Raw genomic sequence first — 26,574 nt, 5'->3', positions numbered from 1 at the left:
TATTCTGCACTAATTGTAGCTGAAATTCTAAATGTTTATTCAGAATTAAATAGACCAACTATTAAAACTTTAATTTTAACTCTTGGAACTTTGCTTTTTTATATTTTATCTATTTATTTTATGAAAGGAATACTTAATATGTCAGCTCTTAATGTCGAATTTGCTATTAATATTGGCATTATTACTTTAGTTACTTGGGTTCCTTTTCAATTATTTAGGATTTATAAGAAATACAAAAGACCTGATGATTATTAGACTATTATGAAATTAGTAAAATAATAATAATTGATGGAATAAAGAAATGAAGATTTTGAAAAATAGAATTAATAATAAAAAGAAATTAAATGATTATAAAAGTTTATATCAATATAATTATATATTTTATATATTATTTTTTTCTTTAAATATTTTTTTATATTCTTATCACTTATATATTCATTATAATTTTTTTTTTTTTTTTTTTTCATTAATATTAAAATTATTATATATTTGTTTATTTTCTCTTAACTTTGAAAACTTTTCTAGGAACAGAAGTTGTAATAATTTAATTTTACTAATTTACTACTTAACCCTAAACTCTTTATATTTACATAATTTATTCTAACCTTTTATAATTAATTTCACCTAAATTTTCAATTAATCCTTTAAAATTAATAAATCCAACATCTTTAATTTACATAACTCTTTTCTAAAAGAAAATAAACTCATCGATATTTTCAAAAGGATTCTTATAATATTTTAGAGTAAGTAAATCTTCTTATAAATCTTATTATAAATATTCATCTTCTTCTTATTCATCTTCACTTTCATTTAAATCGTCAACTTCACCAACATTATCATCACTTTGCTCTTTTTTTTAATTATTTATTTTTTTTGTTTCTTCCAAAGCTTAAATTTCTAAAAAATTAACACATAAAATTAGTATTTTTTCATAATATTTTTTAATAAGCTCATCCATAAGATTAACATCATGTACAATTATTTAACTAATTGTCAAAATATATATTTTCCTATCATAGTTATTTACAAATGAATTATAATTTTCACACAAAAATGTAAATAAAAATTCTAATTTCTCCAATTTTTTCAAAACATTTTAAACTTATATAAATCCTTTATCAGTTGAAAGACCCAATAATATAATTCCTATAATTCTATTTGCAAAGAAGGCATTTTTTATTTTTTTTTAAGACAATTATTCCACACATTTGCTTATTATAAAATCCCATTATTCTGTATTCAATAGATCACTATAATTTTGTATAATTAAATGAAGTAAAAGAGCTCCTTAAGCTCTATCTGACTCTGTTAGATAAATATCTCCTGAGATTGGTATTGTTATGTTCAAAATTGCCATTTGTATTATACTTTCTAAAATATTTAAATTGCTTTTTATTTAATCTATACAGCGTATCAATGCGTAATTTAATGTTTTAAACATGTTTCCAAATGTGTATTAATTTCTTTTAAAGGTCTCTGGAATATATATAAGTAGTTAAGTTATTATTGAGATAGTATAAGATTATTATGAGTTTTTAAATATTTATTAAATAATTGATTATATTATATCATCTAATTCTAAATTTTAATTTTTTTAATTTTGAAGAAGACTTTAAATAGGAATTTATAACTTTTATATTATCTCATTTTCTTGTGATTAAAAAAGTTCTTTTTTAGAACAAGTTGAATTAATTATATTTAATAACTAATATTTTTAGTATTTTATTTAATAAATTTTTTTAATTTTTTTTACTTTGTCTATATATATTTAATTTTAATCATTTTAATTAGAATTCTCACTTAATTTTTGGTTGAGACTTTATAAAATTCCTTCAAAAATTATATTTGTAAATTCTTAAGAATTTTATTTTAATTCATCTGAATACTATCTTTTTTTTATTTAATAAAAACCAAAATATATATAAAAAAAAATTATACAAAATAATATTCTGAATTAAATCATAAACCTCTACTGACTAAACACCAAAAAGTGTGCATTAAATTAATTTTTCAAGTCCAAAAATAATCATTTTTTTCATTCTTTCACCTTCTTATTTGTACATTCCTTCTAAAGCTTAAACAGCAGCAAAGAATAAAGCAGGAGGTTGAACTTGTAAAGGAAAAAGGAACTAAAATATTAAATCAACGCATTATTAATAAATAATAAAAGAATCCCAAAAAATAAAACTTGAATAATTTTCAAAAAAAGCAGCAATTCTGCATTTTGAAAGGATACCAACTTTTTTGAAAATCCAACCATTTTTTTCTATAAAAATTTCTATTTTTTATATTAAATCTTCCCTTTCAGAAACTACATAAGAAATATTTGCTAAAATAAGCATTGATGTTTCGATTTAAATTTCTTCGAAATTACTAATTTATTATTATTACTTATTATTATTTTCACAAACTCTTTCACATATTTCTAAACAAGTATTTACTACACAAGATACACTTCCATCTATAAAATCCAAAAGACTCTCTAAAAACTTTAAAGCGCCAGTTTTAGCGGAATAGCTGGTTTATCTATTATAACAATCGACCTAAAAATTTACAAATTCACTTGGGGATAATTCTAATTCTTCTTAAGTAGTAAAAGAAGATGGGTATATTATATATAACAAACAATTCTTTAAATTTTAGCTGTAAAAATCATAAAACTCATCTTATTAAGCACAATTAGAAAGCATGAGAAGCATTTCTGTGAATAAATTCTTCGGCAAATTTTATCCCAAATTATATATATTTTATTATTGGTTTCTAGCGTTTTCTTCAAGTAATTCATAATATATAGAAGGTATTATTTTTAGTTATAAAAAAGGTAAAAATGCACTTTTTTTAAAAGAAATTTTCGTGCGATTCTCAAAAATAAAATTTATTAATAAACTAACAATTTTCATTGCTATTTATTTTGAATTTTCTAATATTTATTCTTCTTTTATTATTATTTTTTCCCCTGTTTCGAATATCTTATTTATAAATATTATATTTATTAATGTTTAAATAAATATTTTGTCATCTATTATTGTTTCAATAGTTTAAAATATCTTTTTTTTGCAAAATTATTTAAGAATTTTCAGTAGAGATTCTATCCATATATCTATAAGTTAAATACTGTTTTTAATTGTAAATATATTTTTTTATAAGAGTAAATATATATTTTTTACATTTCATTTTTATTTTCTGGTTTTATTAATTTTATTAGTTTGTTATGAATTTAATAATAATTTATTATGAATTTATCATATATGTTAGATAAAAAAAATGCATTTTTATCCTTTATTAAAAATACTTATAAGCATGCTAAACATGATTCTATAAATTAATGTTCTTCTTATTAGATCCAATTTAATATTTATTGAAAAATTTCATTCCTTAAGGTGCTTTAATGATTATAGTTTTCAATAGATTCTATAATCTAGGTAAGGCTATAAGAAATTTAAAATTTTACTTTTAAAGAAAGATTTTTTTTTGTTAAAGAGTCCATTAATAATATAACCCAGTTCTGTATTTAATCAAATTATTTGTTTTCGATTCTTAATAAGTTTATTCTCAAATATGTATTTAAAAATGTGGCAGCAGATTCTTTTAATAAAACTTTTTTATAAAAATTAAAATTATAGTTTTTTTTATTTATATTTTACTTTAATTTTAATCACAATTAATTATGGAAAGTATGTTTTTAATAAAGAAAGGATCATTTTGCATTATTGATTATAATTCAATTTCAGAGATTTTTTATTAATCAGAACTTTTTGCATTAGATGTATAGTATATTAATTGTTTTAATTATTCTATTTAATTCATTAATAAATAATTAATATTTTTTATAAATAAATCTTACAAATTTTATATAATATAATAAAAAAAATTAAAATATTTATTAAAAAAAGATATTAAAAAATATAATAAAATATGTAAATTAAAAAAAAATGAAATTAATATTAAATAATAAGACTAAAAAATAAATATAAATTACATTAAATGTTTTACAATAGTTATGTTATCTGTGTATCGATAATAAAATAAATATTTATTTATAAAATATTGTATCTAAATTAAATAAATATTAATTTAATTTAATTTAATTTAATATAATTTAATATATATATATATAAATATTTATTAAAAGTTTATAAATCTTTATATTAAAAATAAAATTAATTTTTTTTGATAGATTTAATAGTATAAAAATAATAAAGTATTATTAAAAAAAGCAACTCTTATTATTTTTTTAAAAAGAAACAGTGTTTTATCAATCATTATTTTTTTTTTTATTTTTTTAAGATTTTTATTATTTATAAATTAAATAAAGTAAAATAAAATAAAATAATTTTTTTTTTTATTTATTTTATATGTATTAATATTTTTAACTTTAATTTTTCTTTATAATTATTTCAAATAAATTTTTTTTTTTTTTTTTTAATTTTATTCATTTTTTTATTTTTTTAATTCATTTTAATAGTCTATTAATTTACCCTCTTGTTAAATTTAGTATTACTTTAATATTTCATTAAATTGATTTTTTCTTTCAATTTTCCTTTGAATCCTTTATAATTCTTCGTTTCATTTTTAATCTTTAGATTTTCTAATAGAATTGTTAATTTTGTCAACATAAGGAGGTTTTTCAATCAATACTTTCAAAAACCTTTTATTTATTTTTTTATAAAATTATTTAGTATTAATATATTATATTTATATTCTTTTCTTTAAAAATTTTATTTTTACGCTTCAGAAACTTCAGTCACTCCTTCAATAATCTTTTCTTATTTTTATGTTGAAATAGTAGTAAAGTAAATGTGTTTTGGATCCAAGCTTTAAAGTAAAAGTAATAACCATTCTTTAGGAGGTAAATTAAATATATTAAAATTTATAACCTATTAATTATTACAATAATTTGAAATTTCAGATAATATATCTTATTTTTTCTAATTATATATATTTAAACATAACCATCAATTTTTGATTTTACAGGACAAGTTAACTATGCATTAGACATTTATATTAAATTTTTTATGGAAAATACTTTTTTATAAATTTTTAAAGGAGGTAAAATGTAGCCAAGTTCTGTCATTTTATAATAACAGTTATCATAGTTTCTCAATAGTTTTATAAGTCTGTATTATTTATCTTCTACATTTATAATTTTTTTATATTAATATATAGTTAATTTAATAAATATTTTATTTTCTTTATAATTTATTAGTTATGGAATAAAATAAATTTAATTAAAATTAATTTATTATCTAATGAGTGATATTTTTATTGAAAATAAAAAAATATATGTTTTTCTTATTTTTTTATATTTTAACCTTTAACCAATCATAATCTTTTAATTTTATTATTTCTTGGAAATTGCATATTTTCCCAGAAAATTAAAATAATTATTAAAAAATAAATTATATATTTGAAATAATAATAACATTTTATTTTTTCATGTAATTTAATTCAATATTATTTCATAAAAAATTTTATTATTTATTTACAATTTATTATTTTAGAAAGAAAACATTTTTATTAAAAATTACATACAAATTTTAATAATATTTTTACTATAAAATGTCAAAATTAAATAATAAAACTAATGATAAAAAAAATTAAAATTAAACAAACAAAGAAATAGTTTCTTTACCACAAAGAGTTTCCGAAATAATTGATTCTAAAATGGAATATAATGAGAAAAAACTCTCTCTTAGTAAAGATACTGATGCTTTCATAAGATTTGAATTTTTTTCTGAAATTCATGAATAAAATATTTTTCTGGAAAATTACTTTGAAGCTCTCAAAAAAAATTAAAAATGACTTTAAATCTTAAAAAACTAAATAATAAAAACCTTAATTAACTAAAAAATTAATAAATAATTTACTTAAATTCTAAAAAATATAAAAAGCTTCTGAATTATTAAGCTAAAAACTGAATAAAGGATATATAAAGTACAAACTAGGTTTGAAAAATAAAGATATTTAATTTGCCTAAACAAGAATGCTAAATTAAGATTAATTTCTTAAATACAAAAGAGGAACACCTTCTAAAATAACTTAAGAAATGTCTTAGTATATTGAAAAATATTTTTCCGATAATCTAAATAAATTTAAACCTTTGAAAAACTTAAGGTTGGAAATTTCATAACAGTTTAAGTGTAAAGAGGATTTTATAAGCATCAAAAACTTAACAAATCATATTAAAAAAAAATTAAAATATTCTTATAATATATCACAAAAATAAAAAAAATAAAAAAATACAAGTGAAATTATAAATGAAAGATATCATTTTTTGTAAAAATTAATAGAACTTTTGCTTTAGAAAAAATAAATTTTTTACTTGGATTAGACATCTAATAATATTTAAAATTTTTAAAAGTATGGTTGGAATAAAAAAGGTGAACCTTTAATTATCAAACAGTAAAGCAAATCAAAAAACTATTCACTAATTTCTGGAAGTTCATACAAAGAAATTATACCTTACTTTATTGTTTAGGAGGATTTAAATGGTAACATATTGCTTATTATTTATATGATATTTATTAATTTTTACATTAAAAATATGATGAAGAAGATATAATTTATGTTCTGGATTAAGATTAGGTTCACAAATCAAAAGCTTTAAAGAAAATTATTTAAAATACGCTTAATATAATAATGCTTCCTAGATATAGTGCTTAATTATTTATGATAGAACTTGTTTAGAGTGAATTAAAAAAAGATTTATTTAAAAATTATATAATAAATGAAAAACAACTATTAAAAAATAATTATTTATCTTTTAAAAAAATTAAATAAAAACATTTATGGAAATATTTTTGCCATACTATTAAATATCTCGAGCTTAGTCTTAAAAAAGAATAAATATAATGAAAATTAAAAAACAAAAAAACAAAATAATATATTTAAAAAAAAAATGAATTTAAAAAATAAAAATTCAATTAAAAATATTATAAAAAAAAATGATTTCATAATTATACAAAAAAAAAACAAAAATTATACTTAAAAAATAATTTTATTATAAATTAGAAATAAAATAAAAAAAAAAAATTACAGAAGAAATAAGGTAAATAACAATATATGTATATATATATAAATATAAATATATATATATATATATATATATATATATATAATTACATATGTATAATACATATTAATATATATTTATTTTTTATTTATTTATTTATTTTTATTTTTATTTTTAATTTTAATTTTATTTTTATTTTTATTTTTTTTTTATTCTTATATTAATTTTTTTATTTTCTTTATTTTTATTTAATAATTTTTTTTTATTTTTAGTTTTTACAATTAATAATTTTTTTTAATATATTAAAAATTAAGAATGATATATTTATATCTTAATAATTTTTTTTTCTTTAATTTAATTTTCATTTAAATTTATTTTAATAGTTTATTATAAAAATAAACTATATAAAAAATTTTTAACTTTATTTATTGATTTCTTTTAATAAATAAAAAAAATATTTTAACAAAGTTTATATTAATTTCTAATAAAATATAGATAAAAATTTAAAATATATTTTATCAAGATATATATATTTTTAATATAATTTTATACTTTTTATAATATATTTTTTTTATAATAATATAAAGTAAAATTAAAAAACTTAAATATTTATTTTATATGCGTAATTTATATATATTATAAATATAAATTTACAAAGATTAAAACTAAAACTTTTTTTGTTTTTAAATATTTTTTAAAAATTATTAATGCAAGTAATTTCTATTAAATTTAGGATATGATATATTGTTTATTGTTTTTCATTTGAAACAGAGATTTTTTATTAAAATATAAATTTTAAATAATTATAAAATTACTTTTACAAAAATTTTACATTAGTTTTATTTAATATTTTTAATGTATTTTTTTTTAAAAACTTAATTAACAAAAAAAATATGAAAAAAAATGGATAATAGTCTGTTTTTTTTTTTGATTTAGTTTTTTAAAAAATAAAAAAATAATATGAGCATCTAATATTTAATATTCTATAAATTTAAAATGTTATTTATTTAATTTTTTTATGTTATAAATAATAATAACTTAATATTTTTTTAAATTCGATTTTTTTTTTTATTATTATTTAATGTTAATTGATCAACTTAAGCATGTGAAGCCTTGTGTTGATTACGGCCTAGTTCACACAATCAAATCTTTAATATTTTTATTTTCTGTTAAAAATTTATAAAAAATTCCGAATATATAACACTAACTTTAACCTAATTCCAGTCCTAAAGCTTAAGCTAAAGCTAATGCTAACGCCACGCCACGCCAATATTATTTTTATTATAAATTAAAATAATAGATACATAAATTAATTATTAAAATAAAAAATATAAATCTTTAAAAATAAATTTAAAAGTTTTTGGAGGTTTAAATACTTTTAGGCTATAAAATATGATTTAGAATTTTATGTTTTGATAAATTATAACGAAAAATGAGAAACTAGGTTTTTCATTTTGATATTAAAAAAAGAAAAAAAAATCAATATTTTTTGAGTCGAAATTTTCGTGAATTGCCTAAATTTTATTACTTAAATAAAATTATTTTAAAAACTATTATTTAATAATTTGAGATTTTATTTATACTATTGTTATAAAATATATTTAATTTTAATGATTTAATGCAATTTTTTAAATTTTAAATCATTTCTTTTATAAATATTATTTAAAAATAATCCATTTTATAATAAAAATAACTTTTATTATTCTGATATAATAAATGAATACCCCTATATATTTTTTAAGGATAAAAAACCTTGACAATTTTTTCATTAAAATTATTAAGTAAAATACTTAAATAAAAAAAAGTTTTCATCAAACCACATTTAGAATATCTTTTGAAAAATAATAGTAATTTATTTTCATTAGTTATTTAGTTAAATATATATAATCTTTAAAAAGATTTTTTAAAATAAAATAATTTAGTAATAAAGATTTTTAAATTATAACATATTAATTTAATTAATAAGTGATTAAATATTTTGAGAAAATTATATCATAACAATTTAATAAATTATATATGTTTTTATAATAAATGTTAGTTTATTATAAAGGGAAAATAATAAATATAATATTATAAAAATAATTAAATAGTATATAATTAATGAATTTAATGATTTAATCATTTAAAAGATATATTTTTATTAAAATTTGAAATTACATATTGATTATATACATTATTTAAACCATTACTTATTTTAATATATTTCTTTTAAATTTTTTTATCATGTAAATAAACTAAATTTAATAATTAAAATGCTTAACAAAAATATCTAATATTATATATATAAAAATATATTAAATTTTTAAAATCTCAATAAAAAAATAAAATCCTTTTTACCATTTTCTCTCTCTTTTTTATGTTTATTGAGTTTTTATAAAAATTAATGAAAAAATTCTAAAAAAAATATGAAAAATTGATTTATTGAAGAAAATTAATAATAAAAAATATTCAATTTAATTATGAGTATTTTGATTTTATTATTTGTTAAAAAAATGGTGTTAAAATAATAATGAAAGATAGATTAAAAATATTAAATAATAAATAAAGAAATTAATTTAAAATATTATTTATCATTTTATTTAATATTTATTTTCAATTTATATAATTAAACAAACATGAAGAATGAAGAAAAAAAAATTATGTTTTAAAATATAAATATAACTTTTATTTATAAAAAATATAACTAAATATTTATTATTCATTAATTATTAATTATTTTTAATTTAAATATAAGAAAATAATTGATTATAAATTAAATATATTATTTTATAAATAAAAATAAAAACTCTTTTTAAATTTTATAATTAATTTAATAAATAATAAAACATATATAAATTTATTATATATACTAAGAATAAAAAACAGAATTTTTAATTTATATTAAATAATTTTATACATTGCAATTTTTTTAAATATAATTTTGTCGAAATTTTAATCTCCTTATTTCTCCATTCTAATTTTTTAACATATTTTTACATACCTATGCTTTGCCATATCTCCAAATTCTATTTCCATATATATTTTAATTATAATTTCTTAAATATTTTTTATGTATTTTCTATTTATTCTTACTGTAGTAAAAATTTAATTATTATATTTATATATTAATTATGAAAACAAATATAAAAAATCAAATTATGCATTCTAAAAAATATATACAAGAAGAAAAAGTTTAATTATAAATATATGTATATTTTATTTATTTTTAATATTAAATATAATTTTATTATTTTAATTTATAATATAAAATAATTTATTTTTCTATAGATTGTTTAAGTCATATTCCCATATATTTTATATATTATAACATAACATAACAAAATAAAAAATTATTTATATAATTTTTTTCTTTAAATTATTATTTTTAATATGATTTTTTATAATTTTTAAACTTTTTTTTCTATTTAATATTACTTATGACCTTTTAATTTATAATTTTAACTAAAATTAATTTAATAGGATTTTTAAAATATATAATATCTTAATAATATAAACTTTTTTTATTAAATAAATATATTTAGAAAAGGCTATAAGTAACTTATTCGAAATAAAAATAGAAAAATTAAAAAAATAAATTATAATTGAAAAAAAAAAATATAGAGAAAAAAAATTATTAAAAAAAAAATATAAATAGGAAAAAAGATATAATTAATTTATATAATCTAATTATTATAATTTGAAAAAAATAAAAATGAAACCTTGTAGACAAAATAAAATGTTTGTGCCTAAAGTCGGTAAAATAGACTAGAATAGTATAATAAATAATTCTTAATAGCAAGCATATAATACCTAAACTTAAAATATAGTATATTTCAAAAAATATTTTAGCTTATATTTTATTTGATTTTTTTTTTTTTTGATTTTTATACAATTTTTACAATATAAACAAAAGAAAATTAAAATAAAAAGAAAAAATAAATTTAAAATTATATATTAAATATAAGTATTTTCTTACTAAAAAAATAAATAAAGGTTTTACTTAACTAAAAAGAAAAATATAATGATGAAAAAAATTAAGAAGTAGGAAATATTATTAATATTTAAAATTCTCCTTTAATAATGAGCAAGTATAAAGAAACTTTAAAAAATTAGAATGAAAAAACAACATTAATAATTAATAGTTTTAATGGAGAAAACTAAAATGAATAATAATTGTTTCCAATAAATAACTTTTAAATAAATTCTACAAATAATGAATATAATAAGTAAATGTAAAAATGCAATTAATTAAGTAATACTTTAGAATCAATATAAAATCAAGAATTATAAAAAAACTTGATCATTTAAAATCCTTCTTCTTAATAATATTAATTGCAAAATTCATTTTGCAACAATAATTTTTTTTTTAATTAAATTCAGTCAAATATTAATAAAAATTTATTGTTTAACAATAATTTCATTTTAAATTAAAATAAAAATAATAGAAGTATTATTATTTCTTAAAATAACAGTAATTTCAATATACCTTCTTTTACTAATATTATGAATTAAAATAGTATACATAATAATTATTTTTATTATGATTTTACGTTAATTATATTATATATCGAAAATAGATTTATTTTAATGGCAAAATTGCTAAAGTATGTTCATAAAATAAAATCTATAAGAAAAAACCATTTTATGGAATTTGTAACCTACTGTTTTTTTCAATAATGTAATAAAATAATTATTATAAATTGATTTACTTTTTTATTTTAGTTAAATAATTCATAAATTGAAATTTCAGTATAAATGGATAAAAATTTCATTTATGATAAATAAATTGGATGGAATTGGCATAAAAGTTGGATTTTACCGAATATTAGTGTTAAAATTAATGTAAAAAAATACATGATTTTATATATTTTTATTCATTAATTATTAAAGGATATTGATTATATTTAAAGTCATTAATAAATATTACTAAAAAATACTTTTGCGTAACTATTTGTAGTTAAAAGCAGTAGTAGAGACATTAATAATATGCATATGATAGATATAGGAGTAAAGGGAAGTGATACGTTAAATTTTGAAACAGGAAAAGCAACATTTAGTGGTATAAAATTTTCTTCTACTTCATATAATAATGATGTATTTAGTTATTATTATTTATATAAATATATTCTTTACTTATAATGAAATATATTCTTTATTTAGGGACTAAACTTTTATATTATTATCACTATATTAATATAAAATCAAAACGATCCACATCCTAAAGTAATCTAATCTAAAATATCACCTCCAATATTTGTAGATTCTAGAAAATCTGCAAGGGAAACCTAGTATATAAAATAAGATATAAAAGTTAACTCATTTTATGAATTATTTAATCCTGAGATATTCGATAAATAATTAGCAAAAAGAAAAAAAACTGAAAAAGAAGAAATTATCAATAATATATATGGATTTATTAATTATTTTACTGCTCCAAATATAAGAAATAAAGTAAAAATTAAATAAAAAGTATATATTTTAAATTTATCATGTATAAATAAAAAAAAGGTTAAACATCCATTTTTTTTAAGTGTTAAATTTTCTAACTGTATTAAACTATATTACAATATAGAATAATATTAGTAAAATGATAATATATAACAAATAGTTTTAAAATCACTTTAAATCTTCTAATAATATGGGAAATCTAAAAATAATCAAAACATAAAAAACATTAAATAATAATGTTGTATAGATAAAATAAACCAAAATGCATATATGACTTTAGTTATAGAACCTAATTAAGAAAATAATAATTTAATGAATAAAAAAGTAAGATTAATATTTAAATATTTATATAATAATTATAGTCTATATAATTTTTATTTATGAAGATAACTGAATTGTTAGGACCTTTTGAAAATTAATTAATAAATGTTATTTTTAATAAAAAATAATTGCCTTTTAAATTTGTATATATTAATGAAATTTATGAAATTAAAAATAACTATGAACAATATTATAATAGTTTAAATCCTTTATAGAAAATTGAAAACAATTAAGATATTTAATATAATAGTAAGGAAGATAAATAATCTGATTAATAAAAAATTTTGAAAAATTAAAATAAATTAAATTTTGATTTTGATTTTAAATAGCAATAACTTAAAAAAAATGAAATAAAATTAACTACTATTGACAATTAGGAGTAAAATAGAATTCATGAAAAAGAATGTAATGATTCTGATAATTAATAAGGTAAATAAATTTAAAATTCTGATTTAAATACTAATAAAGCTATAGAAATTAATGCAAATAAATAAGAAAATGAAATAAAATTAAATGAGATTATATCAAAATAAGATAATATTTAATAGTCGAAAATAAGTTCTTAATAGTAAATTTAAGATGTAAAATAATCATAATAATTATTACAATAATTATTTTAATTATAATAATTTGCTTAAGGTTTTAATTTTCAAAAATTATACAATTACAATATTTGAAATTTTTATTTATTTAATATACTTATATATATTTTAATGTATTTATTTAGTATACTTATTTTAATTTTGCTTTACTTAATTTATTTTGTATTTTTAATAAATATTATAAATTTATTATCGTTTACTATAAAAAAGATATTTTATGAATGTTTTTTATATTATCCTCTTAATATATTTTTTGTGAATGAAAATTTATAATTGTGTGTTTATGAAAAAATAAAAATAAAAAAAAGGAAATATTTTTAGTTTTTATATAGTGTTTGATCACACATGTTATAATTCGAATCAAATGTTCTAAATGTTCTGATATTTTTTTAATTTTTTTTTAAAAACTCAATCAAATACAACAAGAGAAAAGCAAGTTTTTTTTTAAAAAAAAATAAAAAAAATGAAAAAAACACCAGAACAAATAATATATCATAATACCAACCATCATAAACCTATTTTTTTAGGAAATTAAAAAGCCTTTTTTGTACCAAGGTCAATGGAAACAAATAATAATTCTATTAAGTAGAAAATCGTAAAGTAATGTTTTTTTTATTTATTCTATAATCATAAAACATATTTAAATATGTGAAGTAGTTATTATAAATAAGACTTCCAAATTATTTGTATATAAACAAAAAAATAAAAAAATATTTAATACTTATATAGTATTTTTTATTTAATTTAGTGGTGGAACGAACTTCATTTATAAATTTTTTTAAATTTACAAATCATAAAAAGAAAAAATTATTTCTAAATAAAAATTTATTAAATAATATTTTTAACAAACTAATAACAAATTTATAAATAAAAAAATATTATAGTATCAATAATTAAGAATTATCCATTTATAAATAAATCTATTAAAAAGGTTTTAATAAATTAAGATACAAATATTATTATTATTTTTTTTATTTTTTTGAAAAATGTTATAAACATTTTATATTTTTGTTTTATATATTTTCATTTTAAAATTAAAAATCATTAAAAATAAATTAATTGATTCAGTTTGTAAAAGTAATAAATTATTTTAATTAAGGTAATTATTTTCTTCCTATAGCAATTAAATATTCTACTCTATCTTCATTTTCTACATTACTTTATTATTCAAATTCATTTTTAACTTACTTTACTAAATCCTTTCTTAATTCTATATCCCTTTATTAATAAGCTAATTTCATAAAATCTCTATAAAGCAATCTTATTTTTGTTTTTTAAATAAAATATCTTAAGCTTTTGTGTTTGTGCATTTAATTTATTACAAGATTATATTTTTTATTTTAATATTTTTTATTTTAGAAAAAAAAATTATTCGAAATTTGAATAAATAATTATAAAAACAAAATTTATAAGATATCATTTTTAAAAAATATTCTTTTTATTAAAAATAATTTATTTTATAATATATAAGTATTTTTAATTTATTTTTTATAAAATATATTTTTTCGCAAACATTAAAGCAATAGTTTTAATTTTGAAATAAAAAAAGTTTTATGTATATGATTTCTTAATTAAATTAAAGTTTTATTATTTATATTATATTAAAAATATTTATTTAATAATTAAAATTAAATTAATATTAAATTATATAATTATAATTTTATAAAAAACTATTCAAAAAAAAGTATAATAAAATGGCTGATAAAAAAATTTTTAGAGAAATTGAGGGTATTTTCGGTTGGATTAAAAAAAGAAATAAATTAGAAAACGGTGTCAAAGATGAAGATGATGATTATTATGATGTAGAAATAGATTCTAAACAATAAATATCAGAGTTTTTTAAATTCTTAGATTTAGATGCTACAAAAGTATGATATAAATAATATAAAATAAAATATATCTATAAAAAAATAAATAAATAATTTTTTAAATTTATTCATTGATTAATAATTGATTTAATTTAATCTAAATAAATAAATAAAAAGGAAGAAATAAACGCATTAAATGAATTAGCATTAATTAAAAAATAAGAATAAATAAAAAGAGGAAAACATGTAGATAATAAGCATAAAGATTAATAATAAGAAAATTAATTTACATATAAAGACTTACTAAGAGTTTTTATTCCAGATGATGACTTAACAGAAAAGTAAATAGAAAACGATTTAGAAAAAGAAAAAAAATAACTCATGAATGCATTTAAAATACTAACTCCAGATAAAGTTAGTGATAATATTTCAATGGATAGACTTAAAAAAATGATATTTACCTATGAGAAATAATATACCGGTGTTAAAAATACAACAGATTAAAAAGAAATTGATGTATATATTAAATAATTATTATATATGAATATAGTTTTTTTATAAATAATATATTTTATTTAATTTTTATATATAAATATATTTTATACATAAAAATTAAGAAAGCCATGACTAAAATAGATGAAATATTTAATGATTTATAATAAGAAGCTGATGAGAATGGAATATTTAATTTTAAATAATATTTAGATGATTAGTTTAGAATGAAAAAATGAGAAAATAAAATGCAAAAAAATATATATTTATGTATATATAAATTTATTTAATAATATATTATTAAAAATAATATTTACATATTTTATTTTTTTAAGAAGTTATATATATATTTATATGTTTTAATTAATTATAAAATAATAATATTTCTTGATAAGAATATTTATATTACTTGTATATAAATATTATTTTATTTTATTTGTATTTTTTTTTTTATAAACACATCGAAGTAAAGGGAATTATCCAATTTTTTATACATTCATTGATTTTTTTTTTTTAAAAAAAAAAAATAATAACAAATAATAAAAATAATTATAAAAAAATATATGAATATATATTTAGAAAGATTATTATATATGTAATAAAATTATTACAAACATTTTAATTGCTAATTTTAATAACTATATAAATCTATTAAATTATTTCCTAATAAATTACCTAAAAAGCATTAAGGATTTTAGCACTAGTTTGAAACCCTTCAATTTTAATAAAAATTACTCATCCTATCTAATTTTATTTTTCAAAATTATTACAACTTTGGTATCTCTTTTATAAAAAAAGGTTTTTAAAAATATTTTGACTTTGAGAGACATCTCGTTTAAAAACGTTCAACCTTGAGTATTTTTTCAGAGAAGCAGGGGGGAAATATTGATGGTTTATATTTTACATTATAACTTATTATCTTCATATTTTTTTGTTCATGTCAATCCTTTAGATGTTAGAAATAATATATAAATTTAATACACAAAGATAAAAAGTAATATACCACATAAAATTAGTATTTTATTGTTACCCTTATTTTATTTATAGCCTCAAGAACCTAACTAATACAAGGGATTTAATCAATATATTTAATTACAGTATTGTTTAAATGGGACACACACTGGAGACTCTAATAATAATAATTAATTATTTAATTTTATTAAAAAAAAAAAATCATAAAAATACAAATATTTAATATAATAAATAAAGATTTTAATAATAATTTTTTATTAATATTAAATCTAAATACTAAAAAAGTAAATTATATATAAATATATATATATATATATATATATATATATATATATATATATATATATGTATTTAATTAGGAGTATTAACTTTTATTCATCTTAATTAAATATATTTATTAGGGCTTTTAGAGTATATAATAAAATTTTAATTATTTTAAATAATTATTTTTAATTTGTTAAATTAAATAATTATCAATTTTTTATCTTTAGTTTTGTTATATTTTTATAACTAGTTTAAATACTAAATCTTCACCAAATATTTTTATTTAATAACTTTTTATAAGTAAATTATTTTTATTGCTTTTATTAAATAATAATATATTAAGTTTATTGCATTGGGAATATAAATTATTTTATATTTATTTATCTCTTTTTAGTTAATTTTATTTTTTACTTTTACTTTTGTTTTTAAGTTTGATTTTTTAAAAAAACCTCGAATATCTTATTTTAAAATAAAATATTTAAATAATAATTAGATAAACTCCTAATATTTAAATTTTTATCAAATATATAAATTTATGTTAAAATACAATTATTTTATTTAATTATAAATATTTAAATAATATTTTTTTAATTATAAATAAATGAGTTTAATATTCAATGTCAGATTATGTAATTATAAGTATAAATTTCTTTTGTTATAATATAAATTCATTAGATATTTTAAAAAATTTTTTTATTTAAAAAAATATAATTAAATTATTTGTTAATTAATAGAAATAATAAAAAAAAATATTTAAAAAATAAAATAATTAATAAATTTATATTATTTATTTAAATTAAAAATATTTTCTTAATATAGTTTTTTTATATGAAACTTTATTTACTCGTTATAAATATAACATTAGTATTAAATTTTAATATTTCAATTAGAATAAAATTTGCAGTAAATTTTTTAATGTGGAGATATAAGAATTTTTGGATAATAAGAATAATTTTTAAACAATAAAAAAAAATCTAATAATTAATTAAATTCCTTTTATGAAAAAAAAAAGAACTTATTTTGTATAAATAATAATTAAAAAAAAAATTCTTACATTAAAAATAATTTTTGAAACCAATAATTATTTTTATTATTAAAATTAATAAAGTAATTTTAGGTTTTGCAAAACTAAGTATTCAATGTTTATCTTTTAATTTAAATGTTCTTATATATTTTATATAAGATAATTTTAAATTTAAATTATTAGAATAATTTTGTATACGTCTATTTTTAAAAAAATAGAGATTAAAAGAAAAAAATATAAAAATATAAAAAGAATAAGAATATATATTTAAAAATATAAAATAATAATAATAATTTTTATTTTAAAAAAAAACAAATTTTATAAATAAAGTAAAAATAATGTTTTCAAGTGGATTCGGAGGATTTAATTTTGGATTTGGTGGTGGAAGTAGAGGAAGCTATGATAATGATTAATTTGATTAAGGTATAATAAATAAATACAAATATTTAAATTAAATATAAAATAAATAAATTTAGAAGATAGTTAAAATAATTAAGAACAGAAAAGTGTTGATACTCAAGAACTTTATAATATTATTGGAATAGATAAGAAGGCAGATATTAATGAAATAAGAAAATAATTCAAAAAATCTTGTATAAAAGGAGATTATCGTCATCCCGACAAAGGTGGTGATCCTGAAAAAGTAATAAAAAATAATTAAATAAAAAAACCTAATATAATAAAAAAAAAAATCCAAAATAATAAAAAAAAGTTCAAAAAACTAAACGAAGCTTACGAAATATTAACAAATCCGGAAAAAAGAGATGTTTACGATAAATATGGTTTGGAAGGTTTGAAAGAAGGAGGAGGTAGTTAAGCAAATAATCCTTTTGATCTTTTAAGTAATTTATTTGGAGGTGGCGGAAGCAGAGCTTAAGCACAAAGGAAAGCAAAAACAAAAGAACATACTGTAGAATTGACATTAGATGATGTATATAAAGGTAAATACTTAAAAACATCATTTAAAAGATTAAGAACTTGTGAAAAATGTGAAGGAAAAGGAGGTGTAAATGCAAAAACATGCATAAAATGTAAAGGATAAAAAATTGTTATTAAAATGGTAAGATTAGGACCTAATACTTATTCTTAAACTTAATAATATTGTGACGAATGTGAAGGAAAAGGAACTACTATGAAAGAAGAAGATTAATGTAAAACTTGCAAAGGTTAAAAAATAGTTGAAAATTTAAAAGAATTAGAGGTCCCTGTTGAACCTGGTGTTCCTCATGAATACTCTTATAAATTTGTTGGAGAAGCTGATGAAGCAGTACTAATTTTTTTTTATTTTTTTTATATTTTTTTGTGAAGCCTGGAATTTAAGCTGGTGATTTATATGTGAAAATTGTTATTAAAAAACATAAATTATTTGAAAGAGTAGGCGCCGATCTATATATAAACAAATCTATTACACTATTAGAAGCTCTAAGCGGATTTTTTATTGAAATTGAGCATTTGGATGGTAGTAAACTTAAGATTGCTTCACCTCCAGGATATTATATTACTAATGGATAAATTAGAACTATAAAAGGTAAAGGAATGCCGTTTTTCAAAGATGCTTTTTCATATGGAAATTTATATATTAGATTTAAAGTAAATAATTATTTTTTTGAATTTTATTTTAATATTTTTTTTTATATAATAAATAGGTTGAATTTCCTAAAACTAAAGAATTCAAACCTGATATGGTTAATTAATTAAAGTAAGTTTTAACTGGAAACAAAAAATAAGAGAATATCGAGAAAGGCAAAAAATTAGAGTATATGTAAAATTATTAAGTTTCTGATTTAAATCCTAATCCAAAAGGAGGAAGTAATAATTTACTTATAAATTTTATGATAATTTTTTTTTTATAAAGAAAATTAAGAATAGGATGATAGTGAAAATGATAGACATGATAGAAGAGGACATACTTAAAATCTATAATGCGCATAATAATGATGAATAAAGAAATATAGTTATATTTAAATATTATTTTTTTATAAATATTGTTTTTATTTCAAGTTTAACTAATTACAATTTTTTTTTTAACTAAAAATATAATTAATATTATTACAAAGTTTAATGTATAAATATTTGCTTTTATTATTTTTTAAATTTTAAATAATATTTTTTTTTATTATATTTATGTTTATAAAAAATAATAATATATATTTAATAAAAAATCAATATATGTATATATAAAATACTTCATATAATTAATAATTTTCAGATTATATATATATATATATATTAATAATTTTAAATTTATATAATAGTATTTTTATTATTTTTTTCTTATCGTCATTATAATAAATTATAATTATATTTTCAAATTAATAAAATCTTGTTAATTCTTAAAAGCTAAATTAATAATATATTCAAATGATAAATAAATTAAGAAAAAGGTTTCTATAATTTATTTATATGCTTTAATCTTAAATATAATATATATATTATTATAAAAATTATATTATTAATAAAAATAAAACATATATATTAAATATATATAATGGGAGGATAATAAGACAAATAATAAGCACCACCACCACCTACAACTCAAGAGATACTAATCGATATGAAATTAGCTGCAAAGAGTTTTGAACGTGATGCTAAAAAAGCTGAAAAAGAGAAATAATAATAATATTTAAAAGCTTAACAAGCAATAAAAAAAAATAATGAAGAAGGAGCTAAATTATATTTGTAAAATATGATGTAAAAAGATAGAGAAATGAAAAATATGTAAAGAATGTCTTAAAAAATGGATGCTTTATAAATGTAAATAAAAACAAATACTTCCAATACTGCAATGATAGAACAAATTTCTAGAATTACTCCTTTATTAGGTTAATAAGCTCATATGATGTCTCCAGAAGCTATATATTCTAATATGGATTAATATGAAAAAGCTATGGATGATATATTAGTTGGAGGTATTTATTTATATTTAATTATATTTTAAATAATTTGAAATAGGAAAAATTATGGATGAAGTAATGAATAAAAATTAAGATAGTGATGTTAATGGTAATATTGCAATCGATGGTATGCTTAATTAATTAAAACTAGAAAATATGAATGAAATTAATAATATTAATGATAATAATATGGTCTTTAATGAATTGAAAAATAATGAATTAAATAATTAGTAAATGAATAATAAATAAATAATTGACAATAATTTAAAAAAATGAAGAAATAGAAAAAAAAAAAAATTATATATACATGCATATTAATAATATTTTATTTTTTGATTTTAATTAATTTTAAGAAAAATACAAAATGTTTATAATAGATTTTATTTTTATTTATAATTTTTTTACTATATTTTTTTTTTTTATTACATTTAATTTTTGTTTTTAATAACATAAAGTTTATATTTTATTCTTTAAATACAATAAAAATAATTCTATTAATTTAGAAATTAATTTGCAAATTATATAAAATATAAAACATTATATATATGTATATAAAATACAATTTTCAAAAATAGCTTTTAGTACTATGCTATTTAATTAAAATATTAACATTTTTTAATTTTTACAACATTTAAAAATTATTATAATTATTTATTATTAGTTTTATAAATTTGGTTTTAAAACAAATTATTCTATTATAAAATTAGTAAAAATGAAAAAAATTACAAAAATCGCAAAAATTTCATAGAAATCAACAACCTATAAAGAAAAAATAAAGGGCATTATAACAAAGTATAATTCATATTTTTATAATGCTGAAAAAATATTTAGTAATAAATATTTTAATAAAAAAAGAGATGATATTTTAGAAGCAGATAATTTATTATAAAAATAAAAAACCTAAACAGAAGAAGGTAATATAAAATTTCATAAAAAATAATTAAATATAAAGTCAATAATAAAGATAAAAATCAAAAAAGTAGAATTTCATCATAAAATACAAGAAAAAGGAGAAAATTATATATTTAATTATTAGAGAAGAAAGTAATTTAAAATATATTAAAATACTCGAAAATATTAAAAAAAGGTCGACTAACTATAAGAATAGTTATTATAAGCAAATCAGTTATTAAAATCCCAACAAAATTCATAAAAAAACGGATAAAATTCGCAAATAGTATTAATTAATATTTTTTGTAGAAAATTAAAATAAAATAAAAAATAGATGATTAATCTATTAAATGAAAGAAAACAACTATTTGATAAACTTGAATAAGCTGTTCAAAGTAAAGATGATCTACAAATAAGCTGTATAGTTGATTCCTTAAGAGTTTAACATTTTATAATGTTTATTAACTTTTTAAATTTTATTATTATATATAAGCTTAGATTAGGATTATCTGGTAAAACAAGAAATTAAGCCTTATATTCATTTTTCGATGAAATTGTAAAACTACTAATGCCATTTCATATGAAATATTTACTATATATTGCTTAAGAAAGTATTTATTTTTATAATTTAATAATGTTTGATTTTTTTTTAAAAAAGATTTGGAAATATTTAATACATAAAATAATGAATAATAAAAAAATAATAGTTAATCGTGGTTTTAAAACATATAAATGACAGAAGGTTAAATATTTTAGATTAAGTAAAAAATAATGAATTCTTAAGCTTTATACGATAAAATATTAAATTAACTAGATTAAGTGAAAAAATAAATTATAATTTAAAACGAATTCGCTTAAAATTTTATTGATGATTTAAGAAATTATTTTCCTCCTATTAATATTGCAAAGCTCCTTATTGATTTAGATAAATAAAGAAAAAATTATGAAAATTAATCGTTTTATCCTGACTCTTATTGGAAAGATTTATGCGAAAAAAAAAATATTTATGAAAATTAAATCTATATAAATCAAAATTAAAATAATAATTAATTTAATAGAGACAATTATATTGATCAGGATAATATTAATTAATTTAGATTTTAAATAAATTAAAATAATAACGATAATAGTTTTTTATTTTATTGATTTTTTATATTGTAATAATAAAATTATTTTAAAAAATTATTTATTTAATATTATTTTTGATATAAAAAAAAGTAAAAATAGCAAAACTCTTTTGAGATATTTAAAATTTATCATTAGATTATTAATAATAAATTTAAATTTGAATAATGCAAATTGTTTATTTTTAAATTTGAGTTTAAAAATAAAAAGATTATAGTTCATAGATTTAATCTAGATATTTTTAAGCTGTCTAAAATTTTTAGACTTCTTTAACCTTTTAAATTTTTAATTAACATATATATTCATTAATCAATAATTTATTTTCACATTATCGGCTTTTATGTTTAATATCAATTTAACAAAATATAGTCCGAAAAGCAATAAAAATAAAAGTATATTTATACATTATTTATTTAAATTACATATATTTTTTTATTTTATAAATATTCTATTAATAGTTTTATGATATCTAATTACATAAACATATTTAATATTAAGGTTATTAGATATTTAATATATATATAAAAAAAAATTAATAATATTTTTATTTTTTAATATAAATTGCTAATTATAAAAATAAATAAATGAATAAAATTAAAATTATAAAATTAAAAAATTTGATAAATAAATAAAAATTAAATTTTAGATTTTATAATTAAATTTTTTTTTAAGCCAATATGACTAATAAGTAATGATGATTTTTAAGGACAAATACTTATAATTTTCAGTTTTATTTTGATAAAAACTAATCTACTTCTTAGGCTTAAATAAGCCTTAAAACTGAAGAATTTTATTAATAAAATTAAATTCCTAATCTGTATTTTTAATCATTATCAAAACTGTAATTTTATAAAGTATTTATGTTTACAATATTTGGATAATCACAGAAATTCAAAGTATTATTTTAAATACATACTTCCATTAAAACTTATTAAATTTAGAATTTTTGCAAATTTTATCCTTTAATAACATTTTAACAATAAGCATCATTTTCTTGACCAAAGACAATACAAAACTTTCCAAAATTAGGATAGCCTAAATCTTAATTAATATCTTTTTCATTAACAAGACCAATAATTATATAGTTAGTTGGTACTTGATTAAATTCGAAAACAAATTAATATTTTTTAGTAGATTTTAGTACAAAATCACTATATATTTGTCCCTAAATATTATTACCTTAAATTTCTATTACATCATTTAATAAGACTTAAATACTCATTTATGATGATTAATAGATATAACTTTTCATAAATTTTATATTTTCAAGAAGTGTATTTTGTTTAAAAAAAATAAACCTTTTTAAATTGTTATTTATTCCTTAAAAATTTTCATCATTAAATTATATTTTAGTAATTTAATATTGTTTTTAAATATTATTTAGGTCAGTTAATATTTTTTCGTATTCTTTTTATTTTTGGTATCTTTTTTTTATAAAGTCATCTAATTATTCATTTAATTAATGATAGTTTTAAAAGTTTTATTATATTATTTTTAAAAATTCATCTGAACCTTCATATTCTTTATATATTTTTATTATCTAAATAAAGTTTTAATAGTTTTAATTTGCTATTTCTAAATCTCTTTTTTTAATTGTTAAATCTTTTCATAAATTGTATTTTATAACTTATTATAATGTGCTTCTATTATTTCATGTATTTCTTTTTGTTCTAGTTTTTATATAATATGCCTTAAATCTTTTTATAAAGGAGGCCAGTTTGGAGAATTCAGATTTATCTTCTTTAATATACTCATTATAGATATTAAAATAGGATAGTCAGACTCCTAAGCACAAAATAAACATAAAATACGACTTTTATTTAGAATATCTTCTTTAACATTTATCATTGTTAGTTCTTGTTCAGAATCATGATAAGGGCATAGCATTAATTTATTTATATCCATTTTTATAAAAGACAGTTTATTTTAAATAAAATTGAATTAAAATAATATTTATAAGTTTTTTATTTAAACAATACTTATTATAAATTATATATTTAAAATTATATATTATATATTATATATTATATATTATATATTATATATTATATATTATATATTATATATTATATATAAATGCTATGCTACTTAAATTAAATTTTTATTTGTATAAATACTTTTCATTTTATATTTAATCTATTATTTTTTTTTTTTTTTTTATTAAAATATTAATGTTATTAAATTTATTATTTACTTTCGGTATATATTCTCAGGTAGTTTTGTTGTAATAAATTTTATTTTAATTTAAATAATATTCTTTTTTTATTATATTTTATTTTTTTAATATTATATTCAATGTTTTAATATTACGTTATAAAATTTTCTTAAAATTAATTATATTATATTTTTCATAAATTATAATTTATTTAGCTTATTTATATTTATGTTTTAAATAAATAAAATTTAAGTTTTTTAAATATTTTAAAGTAAACTATATGATATTATAAAATTCTAAATAAATATATAATCAGTTTGTATTTATGGAGAGTTTTTTATTTAATAAAATAATATTTATGCAACTTAAAATTATTTCATAAGCAAAAACATTGTTTGCAACTTAATAAAGTTAAGTATTGAATATTTATTTAGATTTTTAAAATATTTTATATTAATTATTTCAATAAAAATTATTAGCCGATTAATATTTACTAAATGTGTAAATTATTTTATTTAATATTATTTTATATTTTTTATTTTTTTTAATAAAATTAATTATTATTCCTTTTTTTTTAGTTTTTGATTTGTATAAATATATTAATTTTTAAAATAATTATAATTAATTGAGGTTTTTATAATAAAATTTAGATTATATTTTTTTTTTTAGATCGAATATTAGAAATCCTCAATAATTAAGGCAGCCCTCATCAAAAAAAAATTAATATAACAAGAACAACTCTACTATTCTCATAAAATAATTTAAATTAAGAAATATATTCTAAATAATTATTTTTTTAGGCTTTAATCAATGAATTTTTTATTTTATTTTTAATTTATTTTTTTCTTTTATTCATTTTATTACAAACCAAATTATAAATTTTAAATTGATTTTTGTACTTTTAAGTAAATAGATTTTTTTAATAAATCTAGAAAAGATTATTGCTTTTTGCAACTATTATTATTACTTGAACATTTTTTTTTATTTTTATGTATTTAAAAAAAAAAAAATCAACTCCAATATAAAGGTCATTATATATTTTTTTCTTACTTTTAGTTATTGTTGTTAATTTATATAAAATACAGAAAAAATAAAAAAAAACTATATAAACAAATAATAGTTATTAAAAAAACTATATTTTAATTTAGTTAAAAATATTTATAAAATTTTATTTATTTTATATAAATTTAACATTTTTATTTTTTAATCATTTTTATATAATCTTTTTAAGAAATAAAATATATTACTGATGAACAAATAAATTAATACTAAATTTTAATATTTTTTTATTTAAGATAAGGGTTTTTTTTTGGTGGGAACGGTCGGGGTTGGAGGTATAAACTCTTTTTAAAAAACTAAGTAAAATAAATTAATGATTAAAATATTTGCTAAACTTAATATGGAAAGTATCATAATATTAATTTTCGCGACCTTCTTTTATGGTCATATACTAAGATAATATAATATAATTAGCATATATTTAAAATATAGTATTATAGAATACAAAAGAAAATAGTTTTGACTTTTAAAAAATCAATTATATGTATAATTAATTACTATATATTATATTTATAATATTAACAAATA

General features: G+C 15.2%; 6 protein-coding genes across 6 annotated transcripts in view, besides 27 other annotated features; 5 read left to right on the top strand and 1 right to left on the bottom strand. All coding sequences in view use genetic code 6, as the record gives it.

Annotated features, from left to right (window-relative positions):
* Positions 1-23, top strand: part of IMG5_122000 (phospholipid-translocating p-type flippase family protein, putative) — a gene marked incomplete at both ends in the record, with an annotated part of 2,656 nt that extends 2,633 nt beyond the window's left edge. The window contains one exon of the mRNA XM_004032408.1: positions 1-23. This exon is cut by the window's left edge and continues 611 nt beyond it. Within this exon, the coding sequence (XP_004032456.1) occupies positions 1-23 (23 nt within the window).
* A 3,832-nt stretch (positions 24-3,855) lies between these two features.
* Positions 3,856-3,914: a microsatellite.
* Positions 3,915-4,056: 142 nt separating this feature from the next.
* Positions 4,057-4,104: a microsatellite.
* Positions 4,057-4,107: a microsatellite.
* Positions 4,070-4,104: a microsatellite.
* Positions 4,108-5,637: 1,530 nt separating the features above from the next.
* Positions 5,638-6,749, bottom strand: IMG5_121990 (hypothetical protein). Its single transcript, XM_004032407.1, has one exon. It carries the CDS (start codon positions 6,126-6,128, stop codon positions 5,742-5,744), a length of 387 nt encoding a protein of 128 aa, XP_004032455.1. The 5' UTR covers positions 6,129-6,749; the 3' UTR covers positions 5,638-5,741.
* A 309-nt stretch (positions 6,750-7,058) lies between these two features.
* Positions 7,059-7,149: a microsatellite.
* Positions 7,137-7,248: a microsatellite.
* Positions 7,149-7,258: a microsatellite.
* Positions 7,149-7,290: a microsatellite.
* Positions 7,149-7,308: a microsatellite.
* A 2,252-nt stretch (positions 7,309-9,560) lies between these two features.
* Positions 9,561-9,618: a microsatellite.
* A 586-nt stretch (positions 9,619-10,204) lies between these two features.
* Positions 10,205-10,273: a microsatellite.
* Positions 10,274-10,946: 673 nt separating this feature from the next.
* Positions 10,947-11,013: a microsatellite.
* A 3,677-nt stretch (positions 11,014-14,690) lies between these two features.
* Positions 14,691-14,720: a microsatellite.
* A 230-nt stretch (positions 14,721-14,950) lies between these two features.
* Positions 14,951-14,990: a microsatellite.
* Positions 14,991-15,056: 66 nt separating this feature from the next.
* IMG5_121980 (hypothetical protein) lies at positions 15,057-15,901 on the top strand (the record flags this gene model as incomplete). Its single annotated transcript, XM_004032406.1, has 3 exons — positions 15,057-15,230; positions 15,348-15,686; positions 15,788-15,901. The coding sequence occupies 3 exons, from the start codon at positions 15,057-15,059 to the stop codon at positions 15,899-15,901; spliced, it is 627 nt and encodes a 208-aa protein (XP_004032454.1).
* A 1,023-nt stretch (positions 15,902-16,924) lies between these two features.
* Positions 16,925-16,981: a microsatellite.
* Positions 16,982-17,627: 646 nt separating this feature from the next.
* Positions 17,628-17,676: a microsatellite.
* A 584-nt stretch (positions 17,677-18,260) lies between these two features.
* Positions 18,261-19,860, top strand: IMG5_121970 (hypothetical protein; the record flags this gene model as incomplete). Its single annotated transcript, XM_004032405.1, has 5 exons — positions 18,261-18,345; positions 18,399-19,189; positions 19,231-19,512; positions 19,569-19,731; positions 19,778-19,860. The coding sequence occupies 5 exons, from the start codon at positions 18,261-18,263 to the stop codon at positions 19,858-19,860; spliced, it is 1,404 nt and encodes a 467-aa protein (XP_004032453.1).
* Positions 18,571-18,612: a microsatellite.
* Positions 18,574-18,633: a microsatellite.
* Positions 19,196-19,224: a microsatellite.
* Positions 19,861-20,040: 180 nt separating the features above from the next.
* Positions 20,041-20,090: a microsatellite.
* Positions 20,091-20,350: 260 nt separating this feature from the next.
* Positions 20,351-20,385: a microsatellite.
* Positions 20,359-20,411: a microsatellite.
* IMG5_121960 (snf7 family protein, putative) lies at positions 20,411-21,092 on the top strand (the record flags this gene model as incomplete). Its single annotated transcript, XM_004032404.1, has 2 exons — positions 20,411-20,831; positions 20,875-21,092. The coding sequence occupies 2 exons, from the start codon at positions 20,411-20,413 to the stop codon at positions 21,090-21,092; spliced, it is 639 nt and encodes a 212-aa protein (XP_004032452.1).
* Positions 21,093-22,039: 947 nt separating this feature from the next.
* Positions 22,040-22,610, top strand: IMG5_121950 (hypothetical protein). The gene is made up of 2 exons (XM_004032403.1): positions 22,040-22,146; positions 22,201-22,610. The coding sequence occupies exons 1-2, from the start codon at positions 22,042-22,044 to the stop codon at positions 22,441-22,443; spliced, it is 348 nt and encodes a 115-aa protein (XP_004032451.1). The 5' UTR covers positions 22,040-22,041; the 3' UTR covers positions 22,444-22,610.
* Positions 22,149-22,189: a microsatellite.
* Positions 22,611-24,228: 1,618 nt separating the features above from the next.
* Positions 24,229-24,262: a microsatellite.
* Positions 24,263-24,812: 550 nt separating this feature from the next.
* Positions 24,813-24,906: a microsatellite.
* A 161-nt stretch (positions 24,907-25,067) lies between these two features.
* Positions 25,068-25,125: a microsatellite.
* Positions 25,085-25,125: a microsatellite.
* Positions 25,126-26,574: the final 1,449 nt, after the last annotated feature.

The sequence above is a fragment of the Ichthyophthirius multifiliis genome, assembly GCF_000220395.1.
Source record: "Ichthyophthirius multifiliis unplaced genomic scaffold scaff_1120509250971, whole genome shotgun sequence".
Classification (NCBI taxonomy): Eukaryota; Ciliophora; class Oligohymenophorea; order Hymenostomatida; genus Ichthyophthirius; species Ichthyophthirius multifiliis.
The sequence above is the reverse complement of the archived record's forward strand: the minus strand, read 5'-3'. Positions and strand labels throughout refer to the sequence as shown.